Source organism: Schistocerca gregaria, chromosome 6 (genome assembly GCF_023897955.1).
Source record: "Schistocerca gregaria isolate iqSchGreg1 chromosome 6, iqSchGreg1.2, whole genome shotgun sequence".
NCBI classification, from domain to species: domain Eukaryota; kingdom Metazoa; phylum Arthropoda; class Insecta; order Orthoptera; family Acrididae; genus Schistocerca; species Schistocerca gregaria.
In genome coordinates this window covers 72113686-72133114 of record NC_064925.1, presented here as the reverse complement: position 1 = coordinate 72133114, position 19429 = coordinate 72113686, and the positions used below count along the sequence as shown (strand labels likewise).

The 19429-nt window shown below is 36.9% G+C and overlaps 1 protein-coding gene across 1 annotated transcript; it reads right to left on the bottom strand.

The window, feature by feature from the left end:
- Positions 1-1876: 1876 nt before the first annotated feature.
- On the bottom strand, positions 1877-15479 carry LOC126278513 (uncharacterized). The gene is made up of 2 exons (XM_049978678.1): positions 14928-15479; positions 1877-2680 (listed from the first exon to the last, which is right to left on the bottom strand). Exons 1-2 carry the CDS (start codon positions 15297-15299, stop codon positions 2546-2548), a joined length of 507 nt encoding a protein of 168 aa, XP_049834635.1. The 5' UTR covers positions 15300-15479; the 3' UTR covers positions 1877-2545.
- Positions 15480-19429: the final 3950 nt, after the last annotated feature.

The following is a 19429-nucleotide window of genomic DNA, read 5'->3' as shown; positions in this document are numbered from 1 at the left end:
CATTTTAACTAGGTTACGTATTGGGCACTGCCTTTTTAGCCATCACTATTTGTTAAGTGGCACTCCCCCAACACTCTGTGCACATTGCACCCACGTTTTAACTAGCCACTATTTCCTGATGGAATGTCCATTTTTTAATGGTTTATGTTCCCGCTTGGGTTTGCCGTCAGTTATCGGCCATTTTAGTGAATGACGCATGGTCTGTCACCACCTTTTACTTTTTATCTGTCTTAGTAATATGGTGAAGGCCATTTAATTTTTAGTTATGGACCTCTGTTTCTCTATGGTGTATTTTGTAGACCTTTCTCCACCTCCCTGTTTTTAGCTGTTCTCTCTTACGTCTATTGAGATTGATGTGGAGCACTTTTGTTTTATAGTTTTGACATGGTCGCATATGACCCTAGCTGGTCCCCCTGCTGCCTACACCTGTGCATATTTATGTGTTCTGAGGAAGGACTTTAACCAAAATTTTGGCATACTCATCTACATCTACATGTAGATGAGTATCTACATCTACATGACTACTCTGCAATTCACATTTAAGTGCTTGGCAGCTTGATGAGTTAACCTAGTCTCATACACATACTAAAGTCATATTAAATTGTGATATAAATTTGTGGTCGCTACATATCTTCATGAGGTGAAATGTTTAGTATTGCGAAAAGAAACTTTAAAAGTGACATACTGTTTTTCCAATTTAACAGTTCCTTCCTGATTCTGAGAGACCTACCCTTCCTTTTTTCTTTAACGTCACCCCAACATGTCTCTCTCTCCTCCCTGAGGGAGGAACTATTAGTTCCAAAAGCTGTCAGCTGTGCCTTCATGTGTAGTATCTATTGACAGTACTACGCATATTCCTCCTGAAGGTAAACTAGTGGCCAACAATTCTGTCCTACAATTTATCAGTTTTCTCAGTTGAATTTGACTCTGACACAATGAAAGTAGTTTTATTATTTGATGGGAAACACTTAATGTCACCATCATTGTTTTGTGAGAACGTGCAACATTTAGCACTTCTTAAACTGATGAACTCTTCATATGAATGAGTGAATGAATGAATTTAAGTATCAGAAATTAGCTGTTGCATTTTCAAGTTTTCAGTTGTCTGATATGTTATACCGTTACGTATCACAGTTTTATCTCTAGAATTAACTAACTTCTGTTTTATCCTTTGCAAACAACTCAACCACCTCAATGCTAAGCTTATATTTTATGAAGGAGCAGTTTGTACTGAAGGTCAATGCTTTAAACTGAGAAAAAATAAGATTAAAATACTAAATTTAATAAATTGTTGTGATTCTTTAAAATTGTACCAAATGTTCAAAATGAATACTACTCATGTTAGAAAAAAAGCTGAACTATGTGCAATACACAATATTAAATTCTTAAATATTATGACAACAGTGCCACTGGAAGTATTGTTGTGATGAAATAATCACTTAATCATTAGTGTAGGGTATATTAGCAGATTACAGTATGTGATAAACAGATTCTAGTCTAAAACTATGAACAACAAGCAGAAATTACCTTTATTTCTTGAATAGAGACTTCAATAAACAGTTTTTTTCAAGCATATGTGTTGCCACCTACTGGGAACATGCAGAAATGAAAACAAGTGAGGCGCTGATAGCATATTGGTTTAAGTACATGCTACAATCAGGTACCACAAATAAGTAGAAAAAATATAATTTGGGTGTAGCATTTATGTTACATAAAGACCGACTAGGTTAAATGGTGCTTGATAACTAGCTTTTACTCCTTATGTTTCAGAAAAAATTATGAAGTACACTTAACTCCAAATAGAATTCCACTTATTTAAAAATTTCTTCAGAATTGTAGTCTATGAAATTCAGTTCTCAGTAAAAAAAGTCATTAATTGGTTAGTGAACTGAGAGAGTGCTTTCATTGTTTATTGAAAAACTGTACAAATGTTACATTCTTGTGTTTTATCTGAAACTTAAGGAACCCCCTTGTAATTTATTACTTTGGCAGAAATTTTTACAAGCTGCAAAGCGAAATATTACTCTGAACTTATGTAGCTTACAATGATACAAATTTGTCAGTTTAATACAAATTACCAATGTTATTTTATTGAGTCACATTTGTCTGCTGAAAATTCAAATACATCATTCATACACCATACTCACATAAGTTGACGTCATGCACTGAATTATACTGTTTAATAAATTTTCATTTTGTACCACACACACACACACACACACACACACACACACACACACACACACACACACACACACATTTTCTCTGCTACTTTGTTTCTGAATGACCATTACAGTTTATGTTCTGCTCATCAAGGTATGTATTTGCCCATATATTTCACTGATGGTGTGGTCATCCCTGGGAAGACAACTTTTCCATCTACCTTGTAATCATTATATACCATTTCAGTCAACAACTCATAGCCGGCACGCTGTGCTTGTTTTTGAGAGGCCATGGCAGTGAAAGCTGTTGCTGTTGCCTTCAGTCCAACACCTTTCACAAGTTGAAATCGAGCACGTAAAATCTCAAGTCCCACATTTTGTCCTCAATATTTTGGTAATACAGTTAGCCCCACAGCACTCATGTAGTGGTCCACCCCATAATGCTCAAATACATCAAGTTGTTTTGGTAGATCCTCCATCAACATACGCCAAATTTTTCTCATTGCCTCACCTTTCACCTATAAAAATAAATGTATGTTAATTTTCATTCCCTTGGTATTAGCCAATGTTGCATATACGTAGTTTGATGTCAAATTCCTTGTGATTTATTAGTCTAAAACCATTAGTTATTGCCTGTATTTGTCACATAAATGTGGGATAGTACAGAAGTGTTAGTTTCATTCGTGAGAACTCAGATAGGGAGACAAAAAAGGAGGATTTTCTGCTATTAGTTTCAACATCTGCATGCATAAAATTGATGAAATATTTAATTAAAGTGTTTGCACATGTATTTTACAACTGATTTGGTGGTTCCAGAAAAAAATAACGTATGGCAATAACACAGTGCTCTGTATTTTTCCTACTGTAATTTTAATTTCCTTTTGGAGCCCCTTTCCTTTGTAGGAGACCACCCCTCGGTGCACACATTCAGTCTTACAATTGTGGTGGTATCTTATCTGGGGTAATTGTTTTAAAATTTGGAGGTAGAAGAAAATTTCTTTGAGATATTTGGCCAGCAAGGAGGGGAAGGGGTTGGTGTAAAGTTCCCGATTAGCAGGTCTTGCAGCAATGTCATGGATTCAGTTTCAAAATTTTCCATAATGTGTTGTGTGCAATTTCTAGACGACGTGTCCAGTAAAAAGGGGCATGGAGAGATTAGGTTGCATGCCAACACTGGGTTTTACCTTTTCTCTTCCATTCTTGATGAAACCCAAAACACAGTATTACACTGCACAAGCCCGAATCAGCTGTCACTTAATACATACACACAACTGTATTCCACAACATATTAGGAGAAGGCAAGCACAAATCCCCTCCAGAATATGGCATTTATGGGTATGCCTTGATGCAAAACTTTGTTTATTATCCCCAGACTTTTTCAGTGATAATTTTGTCATGATCGGTGGGTCCCCCCCCCCCCCCCCCCCCCCCCTCCACGCCCTTCTTATGAACCAAGGACCTTGCCGTTGGTGGGGAGGCTTGCATGCCTCAGCAATACAGATAGCCGTACCGTAGGTGCAACCACAACGGAGGGGTATCTGCTGAGAGGCCAGACTAACGTGTGGTTCCTGAAGAGGGGCAGCAGCCTTTTCAGTAGTTGCAGGGGCAATAGTTTGGATGATTGACTGATCTTGCCTTGGAACAGTAACCAAAACGGCCTTGCTGTGATGGTACTGCGAATGGTGGGAAGCAAGGGGAAACTACAGCCGTAACTTTTCCTGAGGGCATGCAGCTTTACTGTATGGTTAAATGATGATGGCGTCCTCTTGGGTAAAATATTCCAGAGGTAAAAGAGTCCCACATTGGGATCTCCGGGTGGGGACTACTCAAGAGGATGTCATTATCAGGAGAAAGAAAACTGATGTTCTACGGATCGGAGCGTGGAATGTCAGATCCCTTAATTGGGCAGGTAGGTTAGAAAATTTAAAAAGAGAAATGGATAGGTTAAAGTTAGGTATAGTGGGAATTAGTGAAGTTCAGTTGCAGGAGGAACAAGACTTTTGGTCAGGTGAATACAGGGTTATAAATACAAAATTAAATAGGGGTAATGCAGGAGTTGGTTTAATAATGAATAAAAAAATAGGAGTGCGGGTAAGCTACTATGAACAGCATAGTGAAAGCATTATTGTGGCCAAGATAGACACAAAGCCCACGCCTACTACAGTAGTACAAGTTTATATGCCAACTAGCTCTGCCGATGACTAAGAAATTTAAGAAATTTATGATGAAATAAAAGAAATTATTCAGATAGTGAAGGGAGATGAAAATTTAATAGTCATGGGTGACTGGAATTCGGTAGTAGGAAACGGGAGAGAAGGAAATGTAATAAGTGACTATGGATTGGGGGTAAGAAATGGAAGAGGAAGCTACGTGGTAGAATTTTGCACAGAGAACAACTTAATCCTAGCTAACACTTGGTTCAAGAATCATAAAAGAACGTTGTATACATGAAAGAAGCCTGGAAATACTGACAGGTTTCAGATAGATTATATAATGGTAAGACAGAGATTTAGCAACCAGGTTTTAAGTTGTAAGACATTTCCCGGGGCAGATGTGGGCTCCATTGTACCAATGTTCAGTTACAACTAACATGTCGGATTTGTCAATCCGTGACTACCAAGATTCTGGTGTATGACTTTAAGGCAGTGCAGAAGAGAAAGCAGAAAACTGCACCAAAGAAGGAGCTCTAGCAAAATAAAAATTTCTAATACATTATCATGACAAGTAAGAAAAATCAGGACACTAAAAGTAAATACAAACATACTGTTAATCACATTTCTAATAATACAGTTAAAAGTCGAAGGCCATATAGGCTGCAATATTTTGGTTAGATGTGTCATTAATTTGGACATTTTTCTGAACAGATTAAAAGATGGTTCACTGTATCCGTGCCACGTTCTCCTTGCACAGTTTTCCAAACTTTTTCAGGAAGTTACGTACTAAAGAGTTGCCACCCATCTGTCCAGTAATGGGGACATACTCAAGTGGAAAGTGTTTTTGTCAAATACTTGAAGAATGTCACTTTATATGTTACAGTTTCTGCAATCAAATTTAATTTCTAGATCAGGAGTTTCCATAATTATAACACTACAAGAAGAAAATGACAGCCCACCTGTTGCACACTTTAACTCTGTCAAGAGTGCCTCAGATGGGCACTTTGAGTTTAGACAGCACACTTTTTCCTACTTTACAACAAGAAGACTTCTCAGCACACTTAGCCACCTGCTGAATTGGCATTCCCATAGCGATGTCATTTGGACATTCTGTCTCTGTCATATGGAACAAATCACTGACAATTTGCTTTGTTGTGGTTACTCAGAAATAATGCTGTAAGTTGATGATTGGTACCGACAAATTATGGCTCTTAGGTAACCTGAGGAAAATGCAACAGTACTGAACACAGCTTCTTTGGAGGCAACTGGGAGAGCTGTATAGACCAAAACAGTACACAACCATCACCACATGATCAATTTTGCCTCTTTAGCATCTGTTACAATTACACTGCCCAACAAAAAAGTGAATTTTTTTCAACAGTTGCAAAATAGAGTCAAATTTACAAATAACCTAGCAGTGCAGACATTGAGTCTTGCAATTGTGGTGGTATCTGATCTGGGTAATTGTTTTAAAATTTGGAGGTAGAAGAAATTTTCTTTGAGATATTTGGCCAGCAAGGAGGGGAAGGGGTTGGTGTTAAGTTCCTGATTAGCAGGTCTTGCAGCAATGTCATGGATTCAGTTTCAAAATTTTCCATAATGTGTTGTGTGCAATTTCTAGGTGACGTGTCCAGCAAAAAGGGGTATTGAGAGATTAGGTTGCATGCCAACACTGGGTTTTACCTTTTCTCTTCCATTCTTGATGAAAACCAAAACACAATATTACACTGCACAAGTCCGAATCAGCTGTCACTTAATACATACACACAACTGACATTCCTCAACATATTAGGAGAAGGCAAGCACAAATCCCCTCCAGAATATGGCATTTATGGGTCTGCCCTGATGGAAAACTTGGTTTGTTATCCCCAGACTTTTATGGATGCATACACTGATTTAATAGGGAAGTGTGTCACTAAACCATTATATTCTCCCTTGAGGCAACCTGGCCCTCAATTGTTGTAACTAGTCCTTGATATCTTTGATCCTAGATAATGACTCAGAGATACAGTTTCAAACTCTGTCAGACGGTGACAACTCTGCCTCGCATGAGTATACAGCATTTCATTGTCCTTCACAGTAATCACTCAACATTTGATATTGTTCACCCCCCTCCCCTTATATACCCTACCAGGCCCAGTAACAACAACAAACATGAAAAAGCTAATGCTCTCTGGTGGCCTTTCTGTCTCCAATTATTTACATGCCTTTTGTTGGTATGCATGAGTACAAAGTGACATTAATGTATGACTATGTCTTCTGGGTGCTTCGCTATTTTTGTCAGGTATTGCGACAGTACAAACCCCACCTACACAGCACTGCCACATGTGAAGAAATTGAAATCTGAAAATGATTTTGTTGATGATGATAAGGTTCTGTGGCTGCACAACAGCACCTGGAAAGAAACACTGCTCAGTGGCACAATGAGATCAGGATCTGTTCATCAATAAGTTCAGGATATGATTGATGCCTGATGATCATCATTTAAGATCTCAATGCATATTTCAGGCTAATAGTCCAATGTTTTCAGCAGAAATGTCGGCCATATTTTGGACTGTTATACTGTAATTTATCACTGTCAAGTGTTAATCTTAGCTCTTTGCTGTATCTGCACAGGCTTCTCTACTCTACTATCCAGTCCTACAGTCAACTTTTCAGTTGTGGGTTTCACCTCTCAAGACAATCATGCCAGGGCACACCACAACCACCTTGTAAACATCTTCCTCTTCCTCCAGAAGGCAGGAATCAACTGAATGGAACAGCATGTGTTATCTGCTCTACTGACCTGAATCCAAATTGAGTATGCTTGGAACTAGATGAAAAATGCAATGCATCATAGCAGAAACCATTCTCACACACTGTATTACCTCAGAAGGACTGCTATCATAGTGTGTGACAGGCTTGAACAATATTTTGTGGACAGTATGCCACGACGGATCCATTCAGGTAACAGTGCACAGAGTGGAGCAGCATGGTATGGATATGTTACCCAGCAGTTGAATTTCACTTCACAAATATGTATTTGCAAACTGCCTGCCTATATTTTGATTAATGTTTTATCTTTATTTCACAGGGAAGATTTTCCTTAGCTCAGTAACCCTCATTCTGTCATTCCCTGCTTTTACAAAAATTAGAATGTTGTGAGTTCATTGCTACAGATGTGATTGTTTTCTTGCCAAGTAATGTAAGATTGTTAATAGATTGCAAAACACTTTAGAAAAAATAGAAAATCCACCTCTGACTGTAGCTTGCTTTGAATTATATAGCATGTTTCCATGGTGTTATATTTACCATATAAAGGGCTGAATGCTGACAATTTACATAAGTTAAGTAACAACAAAATTAATTAAATCACATAAAGTTTCAAAATAAAAATAAAAATAAATGTGCAGAATAAATTAACGGCTTAGAAGTAACCTTTTCTGATTGCTTTTGAAACTAGCAGTGTAAATTTTTTGTAACAGCTGAATCCAGTTAACAACAAATATGGCTCTCAGTTATACATTCACAGGAACTGCTCTATACTAACAGATGTGGATGCCAAACTAACAGTTACACAATCATACCATTACAGGGGACTGATTACCTGCATTACTTATGCTCAAAGATAAAGCTTCCAGAGGAGTAACCTGGAACATCAAGGTTATCATGTGATAGATTGTATGAGGAACAACCTGTTAACACAGTGACATGGTGGGTGGGTGCGGGGGGTTGGGGGGGGGGGGGGGGGGGGGGGGGTAAGGGGGGGCATCAGAAAAAGTAAAAAAGTAAAAACATGTGTAAACCCACTGTTGTTGTTGTTGTTGTTGTTGTTGTTGTGGTCTTCAGTCCTGAGATACGTTTGATGCAGCTCTCCATGCTACTCTATCCTGTGCAAGCTTCTTCATCTCCCAGTAGCTAGTGCAACCTACATACTTCTGAATCTGCTTGGTGTATTCACCTCTTGGTCTCCCTCTCCCATTAGTCAACCATTGTGTATGAAATTCTGCACAGCCTTCAGTAGAAAAGCAAGACTGGGGGAGGTGTAGCAATTTTCACTGTAAATGAAAGTAATTTTAATGTTATTGATGTGAGTGCCTTCTGCTTGGAAGGAGTCTCAGAATTTGCTGCAATAAACCTAAAGTGGGGTAGAGATAACATAACAGTTATCGGTGTTTACAGGCCACCTGCAGCAAATACAGATACCTTTTTTGTAAATCTTTCTGACTTGCTTGTATATATAGATACAACATTTTCTGGTCCAAATGGTCATGTAAATATTATAGTTACAGGGGATATAAATATAGATTTATTAACAAATGATGTCAGCACCAAAAAGTTACATCGTCTGTGTGATGAATTTAACCTGACCCCACTCATTCGGGAACCGTCTAGAGAAATTGGCAGTAGTAAAACATGTCTTGACAACATAATAACAAACATGACCCACCTATCCCACAGTCCATCGGTTTTAAAGCTAGCCATCTCAGATCACCATGCAGTACAACTTAAATTGGAGCTCCATGAGGCCCTCTCTGTCACTACAAAGCAACAGTTTGTAACTAAAAGAATAATGTATAATGACAACATAAACAGACTAAACTGCATGCTAGCACAAATAAAATGGTTTGAAAATAGTAGCTTTTCATATGATATCTTTGCTGCTGACTTCTATTACTGCCTTGATACCACATGCCCAGCTGTAATCACAAAAATGAAACAAACAAAAAATATAAACAAAAATAGTTGGGTAAATAGTAATGTCACTGAAGCGAGGGAAAAATTAAAACTACTCCACAGTGCAATGCTGAATAATAGAGAGATTCCTGAGGTAAAGGAAGCCTTCAAAACATATCAAGCACACTATAAGGACTTACTCTCACAGACCAGGAGCAACTATGTTGCAAATAAGCTTCAAAACTCACACAACGTAACTGCTGGCATCTGAGCAGTCATAAACGGTTTTAGAACCTGCAATGACAAATCCTGTATGGACTTTACTATTAACCACAATGGTATGCTCATAAAAGACCAACTGGAAATTGCAAATATTTTTCTTCCATAGGGGAAGCCATAAATAGCAAACATAAAAACATGCACTACAGTTTTAAAGGTAATATATGTGACCATAGTGTATATCTAGCCCCCACAAACTGTGCAGAAATAATGGGCATCATTAGCTCTCTAAAACCCTCTAATTCAGCTGGGCATGATGGCCTAAATACTAATGTTTTAAAAGCCTGTAGCCAAAATGTCTCTGTACCTCTGTCTGCAGCAGTCAACAATATAATAGAATCAGGCACCTTTCCAGACAGATTCAAAATAGCACAGGTAACACCCATTTTTAAGAAAGGTGACAACAACAAAATAGAAAACTACAGACCAGTCTCAATCCTTCCTGTCTTTTCCAAAATAGTTGAGAAAGTTATATACAACAGGATTATAAACTTTCTTAACAAACACAACCAGATGTTCGAAAATCAAAATGGATTCCTAAAAGGTACATAAACTAGCACTGCAGCTGCTCAACTAATTGAAGAAGTGATAGGGGGTATCGAAAGCAAGGAACATGTGGCAGGTGTATACCTAGACCTGGAAAAAGCCTTTGATTCTGTGAAAGTTGACATCCTATTAGACAAGCTATGGAAAATGGGCATTAGAGGCGCTGCTTATGACCTAATAAAAAAAAAAAGTGTTATATGAGCAATAGAAAACAATTTGTTCTACTTAAAACAGAAAGTGGTGTCTACAAATCTGAGATCACTTGCATAAAATATGGTGTGCCCCAGGGCTAGGTGTTGGGGCCCCCTTCTGTTCTTGATCTATGTAAATGATATTAAATACTGTACTATAAATTCCAAAATTGTTCTGTATGCCGATGACACGTCCATTGTATGTAAAAAGGAATCATGTAATGAACTAGAGGCTGAGTGCAATAATGTGACAAAAGAAATTGTTCAGTTTTTTAATGAGAGCCATTTAAATGTAAGCACCGGTAAAACATGTTTGATGGAGTTTAACAAAAGTAGTTTGAATACTGAAATTAAAGTATACATGGGCAACGAATTGGTAAAGAAAGAGTCTAGTGTAAAATTCCTTGGCATAACAATCCAAAGCAACCTGAAATGGGACACACATATTGACTCCCTAGCAACTAAGTTGTCAAAAAATATATTTGCAATCAGTACTATTAACAAGTTCTGTAGAGACACCATAGTCCTAAAGACTGCATACCATGTTCTTTTCTCTTCTCACTTGAACTACGGTATTGAAATTTGGGGGGCAACAACCAAAGCTAATCTAGATAAGCTACTCATTCTTCAAAAAAGGGGTGTGAGAATAATCTGTGGAGCAAAATATAGGGAATCTTGTCGCAACTTGTTTCCAAAAACAGAGGTGTTAACTGTTATAAACACATACATTCTAAAAGCCATATTGCTTGTGAAAAGACTGCACCCAAACACTTATTCAGATTTCCACCAGTACAATACTAGAAATAAAGAAAGATTTTACATTGGCAGCCACAGAACAGCGCTTTACGAAAGGGGGCCTTAGTACGCAGGTATAAAATTAGATAATGCACTGCCTAGGGCAGTCATGGCTCTTCCTACAATTAAACTGAAACATCAACTTAAGAAATTTTTAGTAAAACACCCTTCCTACTCACCAGTAAACATCTAATTGTAATTTTGTTGTAACTTAATGACGTATTCAGAAGAATGTGTCTTGCATATTGTACCAATAACTTTAATCATTACTGTTTCTTTGTACGTGTGCAGTGTACCATTCGATGTTGAATAAAGCTATTATTATTATTATTACAATTATTATATTATTATTATTATTACTTGCAACGGCTTTCTCAGCTGCTTTTAAAAATTAGTACTTAAAATATATTCCATATATAAATTGCCCTTTCTCCCATCCTGTTCAACAGAAATAGGATCATTTTCTGTAGCTTCTTTCCTCATCTCTCATTTAATGGTATTTCATGTTTGGTTTGATTTTGTCTGAGCTGTAAATATCACACAAGATGTACATATTCCTGTATTTTATTTTCTGACTTCATTTAATATTCTGCTGTACATAATATCGAAGTTTTTCGAAGTTAATAATGATACTGATTATTTTGTAAGTACAAATTTTTTTATTTGAAGATGCTGTGGTACCTGTAATGGTCAAGTTTCTTCTATAGCATCCTGGTACTGAATTATGTTTCTGGGATAATTGATTTGAAGAATGGATGCAAACTTATGTAGAAACATTACAGCTGACATTGGGCAGAATCTAAGCTTCACCCCAGTCAATACCTTTTAGGTGTTCTCTAAAACCATCCATAGTGTTTTAATTTAATGGTCACATTGTTTTCTTTAAATGTTTGTGAATTGTACATGCAGGTAAGTTACAGAATGTGAATAACTGTATAGTTATCTGACTGTCCATTTAGCACAGGGTAGGCATGTCTTTGTTGGACTACCATTGCTGCCTCAAGCTAATTGAGTAGGGAAATTAGGAATGGCTAACAGAATATTGAAATTGTTTTGTTGTCAGATTTCTAAGTCTCACCTTACATCTCGCGAGTGCTGTCATTGAACAGCATAGAGTTTCTGAATGGTTTTTGCGAAAACCACACATCATTTAACAAGAGCTCTCCAAACTATTTTTGCTCTTCTATGTAAGCCATGTTCAGTTATTGTCTTCAGTAGTTCTAAATACTCATAAATCAGTACAGTGGCTTCATTGTTTTAATTTATATGATTCTCTTTTCAATGTGTTTTACCCTATTTTGATCATAATATAATTTCTTTTCCTCACCTACCATTTTAATTATTTTAATAACACTGTTTACAGATGCTGAAAGCTGCTCTCTATCCGTATTGGACTACCATGAACAGCCAGCTAATTTGTGATCACTTACATTATGTTTCTCTATCCCTGTCTTCTCCTGTCATCATAAAGATAAATTTCATCAGTTCCTTTCCAGCTTTAATGTTGTTCAAAATGAACAGACAATTAATTTAATTTAATTCTACAATCTATTCCTTCCCCACTCCCCCTCCTTCCACCCCCCACCAACTCCACCCACACACCTAATTATTCTCATGAAGTAAGTAGATTTCACCTTCTTTGATGATTTGGAAGCTTGGAAGTTTCTGTCAATTTATTTTCTTTTAACACTGTCAGCACAAATCATTATTTGTGTTGTTTAAGTTTGTTAAATACATGGGAGACAGTTACTTAATTTCTTTAGAATTAGTATAAGATTCAGTGTAGCTGGGATAACTAACATAGATTTAAATTGATGACCAAATACCAATTAAAAAATGTTATCATATCATGCTATTCATGGATATACAATGACGAAGCTATGCAGCTTCCTGCACATGCATATAAAATATTACCAAAAGCAAATGTAGTAGTAGGGTCTTGACACTACATGTTCTAGCAATTTTCCTTCAATTCCACTTTGCTTAGCTACATTCTGATGTACATACTAGATGCAGCAAAGGATCTGGAACAGCAGGTGAACAGAATGGACAGTGTCTTGAAAGGAGGATGTAAGATGAACATCAACAAGAGTAAAACTAGGATAATGAAATGTAGTCGAATTAAATCAGGTGATGCTGAGGGAATTAGATAGGAAAAGAGACACTTAAAAGTAGTAGATGAGTTTTGTTATTTGGGGAGCAAAGTAACTGATGATGGTTGAAGTAGAGAGGATATAAAATGTAGACTGAAAATGACAAGGAAAGTGTTTCTGAAGAAGAGAAATTTGTTAACATCGAGTATAGATTTAAGTGTCAGGAAGTCATTTCTGAAATTATTTGTATGGAGTGTAGCCATGTACAGAAGTGAAACATGGACACAAGTAGTTTAGACAAGAAGTGAATTGGAGATAAGAGGATTTTGTGGCACAACCTAACTAAAAGAACGTTCTGAGGCATCAAAGAATCTTAAATTTAATATTGGAGGGAGGCTTGAAGGGTAAAAATCAGAGATGGAGACCAAGAGCTCAATACACTAAGCAGATTCAGAAGGATGTAGGCTGTAGTAGTTACTTGGAGATGAAGAAGCTTACACAGGTTAGAGTAGCATGGAGAGCTGCATCAAACCAGTCTCTGGACTGAACACCACAACAACAACAACTAGATACTTTTGATTTTACTATAACCAATATCTATTACTTGGAAAATTTTCAAGAGCAACATCGTGTATGTACAGAATTTAATTATGTTCAAGTTCAAGCACCACTCTTAATTTCAGAAGTTTTCTCATGACAAACATAAATTTGTGGGATTTATAAGTATGTATATTTTGTATCGTATGGGACTAGGGACCTAGAAATGATGTAGAGGCTTCATCCCCACCATAGCCCTCAGTGGTTCACTACCCCACAACAGACCACAGCAGTCCACTCACCCACCACTGCCCCACACTAAACCCAGCATTATTGTGTGGTTCGGCCCCCAGTGGCCCCCCCCCCCCCCCCCCCCCCCCCAGGTATGTCTCAGACAAGATGAGTGTAACCCCCATGTTTGCGTGGTAGAGCAGTTATGGTGTAAAAGTACGTGGAGAAACTGTTTGCACTGCAATCGCTGACATAGTGTAACTGAGACGGAATAAGGGGAACCAGCTTGCATTCGCTGAGACTGATGGAAAACTTCCTTAAAAACCATCCACAGACTGGCCAGCACACTGGACCTCGACACTAATCCACCAGGCAGATTCGTGCCGGGGACCAGCACACCTTCCCGCCCAGAAAGCAGTGCATTAAACTGCACGGCTTACCGGGCCACAGCTTTACTTCTGCCAGTATGACAGTGCTTCGGTAGCTCAGATGGTAGAGCTCTTGCCCGCGAAAGGCAAAGGTCCCGAGTTCGAGTCTCTGTCGGGCACACAGTTTTAATCTGCCAGGAAGTTTCATATCAGTGCACACACTGCTGCAGAGTGAAAATCTCATTCTGGGATTAAGTATGTTTAATTTACCTTTAACTGCTACCAATTTTTATATTTGCAACTCTTATTTACATTATTAGTGCAGCAATATGTAGCAATGTGTTCATTGGTCAGTTTCCTTCCTGGAATACTCATAGTGTTAAAGTGGGCATTTTTTTACATTTCTCATCCCTGTGTAAACTTACATGTTTTACATGAATTACTTAACTGATAATTTTATGTAGGGACATGACACAATCATCAATGAGCAGCTAGCTATAATACCAGCAATAGAGAAGTCCATGATGTATAAGTTTAGTAACATTAATGTTTTGCTAGTTATGGATAATAGCTGCCTGAATGAAAAGGGGGAAGGCAGACCTACTGTAAGTGGAATGTGTTCAATGTAATGATTTGACATTTTTTGCTTAGACAAACCACTGTGACTAATCTAAGTCATTTCAACAGCCAGAGAAGTTCCTAATGTTAACTAGAGACTGGATTTAGCGCCTATGAATTACTGACAATTCACTTTCATTTAAACACTAAGCCTAATTGTTACATAGTTATGTTCATTGAAATATTTTGCAACAACCCAAGAATGATCTTTGTCACAATAAGATTACAATCAATGTAGATGAAAAATGGAAATTATTCAGCAACTGTAAATTCCAATATGTTTACAAAATGCTCTTACCTCATCAGGATTTGATTTCTCCCCTTTGCTGACAACACATGTTATATTGGTCCCAATGATTTCTTCTTGACCATCTGGATATTCTCTTATAGCTACAAGACCAACATTCTGCTGTAGTGATTCCTTCCACATTATTCTAGTTTCTTCCATAGATGTTTTATCTGCCATTAAATTAATTGTCTTGCAAATATCCTCATCTCGGACAAAGTATACCATCATGAGTCTGTCAAGAATCTCTTCATGCATTTCAGGAGTGGCATCCTGTATTCTGTATACAAGCTTAGAACCATCCGCTAAAGTTGTTTTGCCTTCACACCTAGCCCAAACTTGAGGAAATGCAACATCAGCTGGCCTCTTCCAGTTTGATGGCATTTTGTTTATTTTGATTCAGTGAACATAAAATGCTGAAACCAAGGGATTTCTGTGGCCTTTTCATATGGTGTCGTTGACTGAACTGTGCCAAATGAGAGGTCATTATCATGGTTATGAAATGAAGTAAGATCTTATCTAGAATTTCTGGCACTTTGGCTTGAATAACATGATAAAAGGCAGGGATTGTTTAGAAGGTCATAAGTCATCTTATCTCTAGAAAAGTACTTGTTTTGTTATCAGACACTCCCACTTCTTAAGATTTTTTTTTTTCTTTCCTGCCTTATGCAATTGTGTATTTCTTATAAGTCATCTCCAAAGACAGAGAGCCAGGGAATGTCAAGAGACAGTACATTTGTGTCAGTGAAAGGAAAGAAACAAACAGCATAAATGATTGATGTACAGCTTTATCTTGCGTTAACTTACTACTTACTTATTTTCTTGCTTACTAAATTACTTAAGTCAGATAAATCTGCCTCAATTTTTGTAAAAGAAAGGAGAAACACAAAATGTTAAATACTAAAATGTAATGTATGAAATAAATGATTCTTTATGTTAAAGACAAATTGAAACAAAAATAGAAGTTTAATCTAGACTTCTTATTATTACATATAGGAATATTGCAAAAATAGCAAAACTGATGGAGAGAAAGACATAAAATAAGATTACTGACATGAATTTAAAAAATATTCTTCATTTTTCACTTTCCATCAAGAAGAAAGAGTATATATATGGACTGAATCAGAAAAAAAAACAATTTTTTAAAATATTTTCTGTGGTGTACTGTATACAAAAGTATCACTTTGTGACACATTAGTTGCTATACATCTGTTGAAGCCTAGAGAAAACTGTGACTATTGTATTTCATGCTGCTGTCATTTAAGTTTCTTCTTTATCTGGGTAGGAGTGAAAGGCAGACTCATTGTACAATGCCAGTTACATAAAAGCTTCAATTCTTATATGCATAAAGTAATTAGTATACAAACTGCTGATGATCCAGTTACTTTCTAGATGCATCTATACAAACTTAATCCTTTGATAGTGCTGCTACTTTAAGTCTTAAATTATACACAGACTTAAATGAATATCTTATATTTGTATTAACATAAATTAGGTTAGGAAAGGAGTAAGTTTTGTTGTTTGGGCAGAAAAATAACTGATGGTGACTAAAGTAGAGAGAATATAAAATGCAGCTGGCAGCAGCTACAACAGCATATCTGTAAAAAGAAATCTTTTCACATTTAACACAAATTTAAGAGCTAGTAAATCTTTACTGAAGGTATTTATCTGGAGTGTTGCCCTGCACAGAACAGAAATATGTGAATAATCAGTACAGTCAAGAAGAGATTAGAAGCTTTTGAAATATGCTGGTACAGAAGATTGCTGAAGATTTGATGGGTGGATTAGGCAACTAACGAAGAGGCTCGGAATGAAACTGCAGAGGACAGACATTTATGGTATAATGTCATTAAAAGAAGGAGTCACATGATGGGACACACCTCAAGCTTCAAGGAATCATTAGTCTGCTAATGGAGAGAAGTGTAGGTATTAGAGTTAACACATTTGAATAAGTAATAGTGAGTAAAAGACATTTAGTACCAGTAACTATATTTGCACTTCCAGGTAAAATACATTGAACACAAAAACCAAGGAAAGTTATATTACACTCATAAAACTCAGAGCATACAATAGCATCAGAAAGGTCTATTATATTTCCCATGGTGCATTTTGCCACCTTCTCACACAAAATATGTTGTTCACACCATTCCAATACTCCCCTTGGAACATATATTTTGTGGTTTTCTTTCACAAGATAAACCAAATAGCCCCACAGTCTTTTCAGATTTCTCCTTGTCCAAGGGCTTTGGTAGAAAGTCAACCAACATGTCTTCTGTGTGCAGGTAGTCCACAGCGATGTCCTGTCACTCTATGTGGTCCGGAATAAAATGGTGTCTTACATCAATATGTTTTGTCCTAGCACTAGTGACATCAGTTTTAGCTAGCTTAATGGCTCCTTTATTGTCACAGAAGATCTTTATAGGTTCCATGATTAAATTGGGTTGTATTTGACATATTAATATTCTTAGCCACAATACTTCCTGTTTGGTGTGAGATAGCGCCATATAGTGAGCCTCTACAGTACTCAATGCTACAATTTTTTGCTTTTGACAAGACCATGAAATGAGGCTCCCCATTAATTTAAAGCAGCAGCCAGTAGTGGACTGCCTATCGCCCAATTCACTCCCCATCAATTATTTCCAGTCTTGAGAGTTCAGGTTGCTCATTGCTTCTTCTACTGTGCTGGCTCATCATTAAAAGACGGGGCTGCATATATCTCAAAATCCGAATATTCTTTTGGTTTTGGTATGCGGGATGAATGCCTTACGTTGTTCTCTTCAGTTTTTCATCCTCAAACTCATTTTCATCATAAATAGTCTCCATTTGCCTTTGACTGTCCTCTTCCTGTCCTTCACCTTCTCTTTCTTCACATAAGGTGTCCTTCTCGGAACTAGGTCAGTGAACTTAGAAGTCATGCCCTCTTCAGAGCCCATTCCATTTTCAAAGAATACAACATTTCTGCTTGTAACTATCCTTTTATTTAATGGATCCATTAATCAGTAGCCCTTTGAATTCCCACAATAGCGTACAAAAATATACTTTTTAGCTTTTGGGTGCTTTTTCCTCTCAGCTGTTTTGGAATGTGCACCATTGCATCACACCCAAAAACCCTTATATTGCTTAGGTCAGGTTTCCTTCCTATCAATATCTCATAGGGGGTTCTATTCCCTAATGCTTTTATAGGTGATCTATTGTCCAAGTTAACAGCCGTTGATACCACCTCTGCCCAAAATTCTTTTGATAATCCAGCATCAGTTATCATGCTCCAAACTTTTTCAACAATGGTCCTATTAGTCCTCTCAGCAACCCCATTTTGAAATGGGCTGCACCTTATGGTAGTTTGATGCCTGATTCTGATTTTTGCCAGAAGTGTCTTCAATTTCTGGTTAATATATTCTCTCCTGTTATCAGACCTGATGATCTTAATTTTCTTTTCCATCAACCTTTTGTCCATACTATGACATTCCTCAAAAGTGTCACTCTCTTGGTATTTGGAACTAAGAAAATAAATATGAGTTTATCGTGAATGGTCATCAATAAATGTAAGAAAATAACAACTCCAACCTATGGATTCACACTCCATCGGGCCACATGGATTAACTGCAAGACCTCCATCCTCAAATGCACTTTGTAATTTGTCCCAGACGTCTTTCGTTGTTGCAGCTTTTTCAATGTGAACATAATTCACTGAGTCAACCAATAATATCAACTTTGATTTTGCTTTCCTCTTCTTACTTGAATAATTCTGATGTGTGGATTTCAGTGTCCCAGCCACCAGGTCCCATAGGTCACACAAATGTAAATACACTTCTACTGCAAATTTCCATGTTGCATAGTTTTTGTGACCCATAATTCTTTTAATCTGGGGAATTTGTGCTATGCTCATTTTAACAGTAACTTTGATCTCTCTTGACGTAAAGAATAATACAGAAGAATAATGCAAAAGAGTTTGCATTCATCTTCCTACAAGTTCATTTTTCCAATACTTTCTCACTGTTATATTATGGATGTACTTATTCCAAATGCATCGCTAAGTCCATAATATATTAGTCAATACAGATGAATAAGTAATAGTGAGTAAAATACATTTAGTACCAGTAACTATATTTGCACTTCCAGGTGAAATACATTGAACACAACAAGCAAGGAACTCTATATTACACACATAAACTCAGAGCGCACAATAGCACCAGAGAGGTCTATTACATTTCACATGATGCACTTTGCTGCTGTCTCACATGAAATATATTGAAGACCATAGCCACAACCGCAATCAGCCTGCGTATGTTTATGTTTACAAAACTCAAACAGTAGTTGATCAATTGACTTAATTTCTTTACACAACATTTCAGTTGAGTACACACATTTTATGTACCTATTTTTAAGTACGTATAATATATTAATAAATACCTAATATATATGAAAACATTTTATTTCAGATTTTCACATGGTACACTAATGAAGATTCAGATATACATAGACTATATGTTTTAATATAGATGAAGTACAAATGT

Bases quoted from the DNA above. Each gene is read 5' to 3' on its own strand.
- LOC126278513 (XM_049978678.1), bottom strand. From the start codon at position 15,299: ATGCCATCAAACTGGAAGAGGCCAGCTGATGTTGCATTTCCTCAAGTT. The intron at 2,681-14,927 runs GTAAGAGCATTT...TTATTTTTATAG, and splicing joins AGAAATCAAATCCTGATGAG to GTGAAAGGTGAGGCAATGAG.